The sequence below is a fragment of the Protomyctophum parallelum genome, assembly GCF_964188405.1.
Source record: "Protomyctophum parallelum genome assembly, chromosome: 1".
Taxonomy (NCBI): domain Eukaryota; kingdom Metazoa; phylum Chordata; class Actinopteri; order Myctophiformes; family Myctophidae; genus Protomyctophum; species Protomyctophum parallelum.
Genome location: NC_139697.1, coordinates 34,276,230 through 34,281,976, shown reverse-complemented (window position 1 = coordinate 34,281,976; position 5,747 = coordinate 34,276,230). Strand labels below are relative to the sequence as shown.

The window sequence follows — 5,747 nt, the reverse complement described above, 5'->3', positions numbered from 1 at the left end:
CACACACACACACACAGAGAGTAAAAGAAGAGACAAGATTTAAGGCACTTAGTCTTTATATAGATTTTTCATCACACATTCCTTGTCAACTCGACAGAATCATAAAATGTTATCAAATGTATAAATGATTTGATAAAACAACAGCAAAATATCACAGTAGAAAGATGAGTCTGTCTCCATTTTGTTTATAATTTATGGCTCCGTGTGTGTGTGTGTGTGTGTGTGTGTGTGTGTGTGTGTGTGTGTGTGTGTGTGTGTGTGCGTGTGCGTGTGCGTGTGCACGCGCATTTGTGTGTGCGTGTGCACACTCATGTCTGTATATCGATTTGTCTGTGGAGGTTCATAAACATGAAGTTACTCAAAAAGTCATCCTCGGAAGCATTTCTCCCGTAATTCTTCCTTAACAGACTATATTCTTCATATCCATGCTATTCTTCATTTATCCTTAACGTGATTGTTCTTGATTATCTAAAACTTCACCCCTCAGTCTGATATGGCTTTAGAGTCCCTCTTGCACAGAGACAGTGAAGAAACGTCCATTATAGATTTTTCAACGGCGTCCTACTGCCTCTGCACGTAGGTACTCTGTGTGCGCTGCATAGTGTTTGTTTGGAGTGGGCCTGCCGAGTTCCCCTCAGAAGGCCCCGATCTCCGTGCCCCAGCCTGGCGTCGACTTGGCTGATCCTCCCATGCTCCTGCGCTGGACTGAGGGAGACCCCATAGGTGCAAAGGGCCTGAAGGACACTTGTGGAGGGCTGGAGGATGATGTAGCGGAGAGAGACGAGGAGGAAGAAGAAGAAGAGGAGGAGGAGGATGAAGGGGTGAGGAGAGGCAGAGGTGAAGCCCTGGAGGCGCTGTGAGGGGATAGCTGGGCGGGTCTCTGGGCCGAGGAAGGGGCAAGGGCAGGAGAGCTGTGGGGTAGAGAGGGCACCCTGCGGACGGCAGCGAGGCCGGCCGGGCTCAGGAGCGGAGGATGAGCCCCCTGCGGGCAGCCGGCCAGCGGAGCCAGGCGCAGGGCGGCGTGCGACGGGTAGCTTCCATGCAGGAGGGCCAGCTCTCTGCGGGCCCCGGGGAAGGGGGGCGAGGAGGAGGAGACGGGCGCGCCCTGTGAAATCTGAGGGAAGGAAGCCCAGGGCCAGGGAGGAAAGGGCAGGGCAGCGGCGGGGGCCGCCTGGAGAAGCAAGGGGTCCAGCTCGCTGGCGCAGTGCGAGAGGTGGGAGACCAGGCGTGCTCCGATGGGGTCCGGGGAGTCGGCCCCTCCCTCCAGGGAACTGAGGTACCGCACCACCTCCCCGACACACTCCCTGAACCCCAGTGTCCTGTAGTCCACTGCTAGAGCCCTCGCATCAAAGTATCCTGAGAGCGCATTTGAGAACAGGGTAGGGTAGGGCAGAGCGAGGACAGTGATTAGATATACAGTGGTAATGAAAAAAAGCAGTCAACGACGATACTTTATATCCAGTTATGGCTGGTGACGCGGAGAGGAGAGCGCCAATCTCGGATTTCTCACCTTTCCCCCCCATGGCGTGTAGAAGCTTGAGGTGATCCACGGTCATCTGCAGAATTTCTGCCTTCTCCAGCTTAGAGGAGCCCTGTAATCGATGGAATGATCAACATCTTTCTAGCCCACCACATTATATTTTCATCCACATTGATAAGTAGCACTTACTGTATACTAGTACCCCGCATTTTGAAAGATTTATTTTTTGTTTTAGCGTATATAAAAGAAAATCAGCAGGTATACCTGTTTCTCAAAGGCACTCGGTACCAGTCTCCTCAGCTCCGAGAGGCTGTGGTTGATCCTGTCCCTGCGTCGTTTCTCTATGATCTAAACGACAGCGAGAACAACGGGGGCGTCAGAATCACACCAGAACACCACAACAAGACGTTCAAGTCAAAGAGCGTGATCCATTAGAACTATACCACAGAGAAGAATAGAACAAAGTCGGAATGTCGATCCACTCACCCCTCTTCTCTTCTTGCGGGCCAGAATCTGTGAGGTACTGCCAGGGGACATGGACCCTGTGACTGGGCTGTATGAAAGACAGGGAGAGACAGAGAGAGAGAGGGTGGGGGACCACAGCAAGAAGAATGTTAACTTTGATGCCCCTGCATATTGTTACTGTTACCCTCCCTAATAGGACACAGAGGCAAGATGGCACATCAGCTCCCCTCAATCTAATTTCTCTTTTGGGTCCACTGAGGCACAGGAACGCCTGGGAGGAAAGGGAGGACGATGTTTTGGTTTAATGCCTTTCTGGACATTAGTCTCAGTCAAATGACATGCTGTTCTCCTTCTATCCTCGCAAAGCACGTTTTTGAGAGATGATTATATAGCCGCGGGGCATCTCTTTCTGCTCACATGGGGCTCTCTCCAACATGCAGTTTGGGTTCTGGGCTGCTCAGAAACGCAGTCACTCAATATGGATTCTGTTTGTTTGCGAGATCTCATCTTACAGGCTTAAAAGAGCCTGACAGCTCTGAGACGCTTTTCAACTGCCTCACCAAAGACTTATTGCATTTCTATTAGATTTTAACATGAGCCCTGCCAATACATCTGTGTGTTTTTATTTAGTTTTGATGGTTGATGGTGCAGTCTTGAAAAGGCGGACACTCTTTCTGTTCGCATGTCATGTGGCAATGTGATTTATCCAAATGTGCTGCAGTATTTATTTACCAGCTGGTTTGTGAATCTGTGGCGCCTGATGTAACCAATATCACGCTTGTATTTCAAATGCGTGTTTTCAAATAAATTCCAATGCTTATATTGTTTTCTACATTGAAGAAAAGCAAAGGACTTCAAAGATAAGTCAAAAGGAACTTGTAAATATCCTTTTTTTTCTCCATTAGCGTAACGTAGTAAGTAATTGTATCACTAAATTAAACTGGGCACAATTTAGATTAAATATTGTCCGTTAATTCAGAAGTCACCAATAGCTCAAGATTATAAGCATGCATTTCATGAATTAGAGTAATTTTGAATTAGAGGAATTTTGAAGCATTAAAGTTTAAATTTACGTACCGGATGAAAATGTGTCTAAAATGGACACTTTAATATCTAACTCAAACGGAGTACAATTCATGACAGTATATCCTAACATTTTTGTAAATTGCAAACACATTACAAAAGCTCTACAAAGAAATAAATGACGGTGTTAAAGTGAACTTTGAGTAGAGGGCTGAGCCATGTTACATCCAGTCATTTATCCTTAGATTCAATCTGCATCTATCGGATTGTTTTTTTGTTATGATTTTGTTAATGTTGCATTGCTCATTTGAAATGTTAACAAAATGAAAATTTTTGGCATCACATACTTAACTTTGTAATGAGCTTTGGGCAATATTTTGGGCAACACTTTATTGAGTTGAGTTTAATCCACTTTCTCCACTTTTTCTGTTATGAAAATTTACAGTTGGAGAGAGGGCACTAGACAACAGTAAATATGCACATTAACCACACATATTCAAATGTTTTCTATTTTCAAAGTTTTACATTTTTGTGTGCATCATTATAAATAATGCATTTGGCAGTTTTTTGCTCAAACATTAGTCATTATATCCTTAAATAATGTTTAATGTCCAGTGTATTTTTACAGACTTTATCATCGATGCTTTTGAAATGACAGGCCACATCTGAATTAGCAATTAGCCAAACCTGTACTGTACGTGTTCATTAGAGTCTAATGATTAGACGGCGTCATTTCTGTTACACTTAATATACCTGAATCGAAGAATGTTTAAGATTTGCGGGTATACTGTTTTTCAAATAACTCATATATTTTACAGACTACTAAAACTGTCACACTCAAGGTTTACTGAAAAATTTACCAATATAACGGCGTCAAATGGTTCCATTCCATATTAAAAAGCTGACGTATACAAGGCCTGTGTGCAAATAAATTGCCGTATTTCTCATCTAAACTATCAGAGTTCAAAAGCAAAACTTTGATGATATCCAAATAAATACCCCCCCCCCCCCCCCCCCCCCCCCCCCCCTTCCCTGTCTGATCCTCCCAATAATCCTAGTGTGTCAGTGACAGTTCACCTTTCGGCATCATACAGTTTCAAAGCGTCTTTAGCCATGCCACAAAAATAACCTTTCAATAACTTGAAATATAGTTTTTCCTTCAGAGATGCTCTATCCGACAGGACAACAGTGCTTCAGTCTATGGTCCTCACCAGAAGCCGTCCTCCTGTCCCACGTCGATGAACTCGTCTGTGTCCGAGTCAGGCGAGCTATAGTCGTGAGGTCTCTTCATCTCTGGGCTGACAGACAGACGGATGGATGGACGGGTGGACGGATGGATGGGTGGACGGATGGATGGGTGAAGGACAGCAGAAATGCGTTTGGCGCCTGGAGCCTTTTCCCTCCTGCAGTGATGCTGTGAAGACAGGGCGCCTTCTGGAGCAAATTGCCCACCCTCTGTGATGTCCCTCTCACTCTCCCGTTCTTCTCTCTGTGTGTGTCTCTCTCTCTCTCTATTTCTTTTTTTGTTATGATTGAGAAGAAAGCTTTGTTGTCGTCTGTTACAGCCTGTGTGTTCCTCCTCTCTGTGTCTCTCTCTATCTCTCTCTCTCTCTCTCTCTCTCTCTCTCTCTCTCTTCTCTCTCTCTCTCTCTGCCTTCTGTGATTCAGCAGTGCCACTTGAACATCCCCAAAGGCCCCATGACAACTAAATGTTTTAACTAGCCATGCTCCAGTCCTTTACCCTATCAGTGACATGCAATCGTCCTCCCTCTCTCTCTCTCTCTCTCTCTCTCTCTCTCTCTCTCTCTCTCTCTCTCTCTCTCTCTCTCTCTCTCTCTCTCTCTCTCTCTCTCTCTCTCTCTCTCTCTCTCTCTCTCTCTCTCTCTCTCTCTCTCTCTCTCTCTCTCTGTCTTCCCCGGTTGTTCTCTCCCAGGCCGCCCCCTCCTCTTGGCTCCCCCTCACTGTCACAACCACCCAATGACAAAACACGAGTTTGGCACTCAGGGAAGGGTTGGCACTCTTGGCTCCCCCCTCTCTCTTTCCCTACCCTTCACTGCAGGCTTCTCAATGCCCTCTCTCTCTCTCTCTCTCTCTCTCTCTCTCTCTCTCTCTCTCTCTCTCTCTCTGTCTCTCTCCCCCATTCGCTCAGTCATCCTTTCAATTAGCCTTCTATGTCCACTATCTCATCCTGTTCTCCTTTCCTTCTCTGTCTTCCCTTTCTCCTCTCTTCCTCTCTGTTCCTCTAATTATACTTCCCTCGTTTCTAGAACAATGGCAGAGAAAGAGAGAGAGAGAGGAGAAGAGTGTGGGAATGACGGACCCAAAGAAAGCGCTCCACAATGTGCGGGAGAGAGTGTGTGAAGATACACAGTGCTGGCCTCCCATGCAGGCAAGCACACACGCACACGCGCACACACGCGCACGTGTACATGCACACACATATGCGCACACATACACATACACACACATGTATGCAGGTGACGGACGGAGTGTCAAATTACTTCATGCGTTCATACATGAGTCGGTGTGTTTGCATCGTATCATGTGTATGTGTAGAAGACACACACAGAGAGAGAGAGAGAGAGCGAAATACACAGTAAACTCCTCCGCATTTGGAAACTTTAAACGTGTGTATATGTGCATATATGAAGCAGCCGTTTGTCTTTCCACACTGAGTGGGTGAGATGTGACAGTGCAGAGATCAGAGTGAAGGCACAGGTCCTCCAGTGTGTCCGTCTGTCAGGCTGTCCGGCCTCCAGCAGAGGAGGACAGGCAGGTC

The 5,747-nt window shown here is 46.6% G+C and overlaps 1 protein-coding gene across 1 annotated transcript; it reads right to left on the bottom strand.

The window, feature by feature from the left end:
• Positions 1 to 208: 208 nt before the first annotated feature.
• heyl (hes related family bHLH transcription factor with YRPW motif like) lies at positions 209 to 4,583 on the bottom strand. The gene is made up of 5 exons (XM_083772408.1): positions 4,180 to 4,583; positions 1,967 to 2,033; positions 1,745 to 1,828; positions 1,511 to 1,592; positions 209 to 1,356 (listed from the first exon to the last, which is right to left on the bottom strand). The coding sequence occupies exons 1-5, from the start codon at positions 4,257 to 4,259 to the stop codon at positions 635 to 637; spliced, it is 1,035 nt and encodes a 344-aa protein (XP_083628534.1). The 5' UTR covers positions 4,260 to 4,583; the 3' UTR covers positions 209 to 634.
• Positions 4,584 to 5,747: the final 1,164 nt, after the last annotated feature.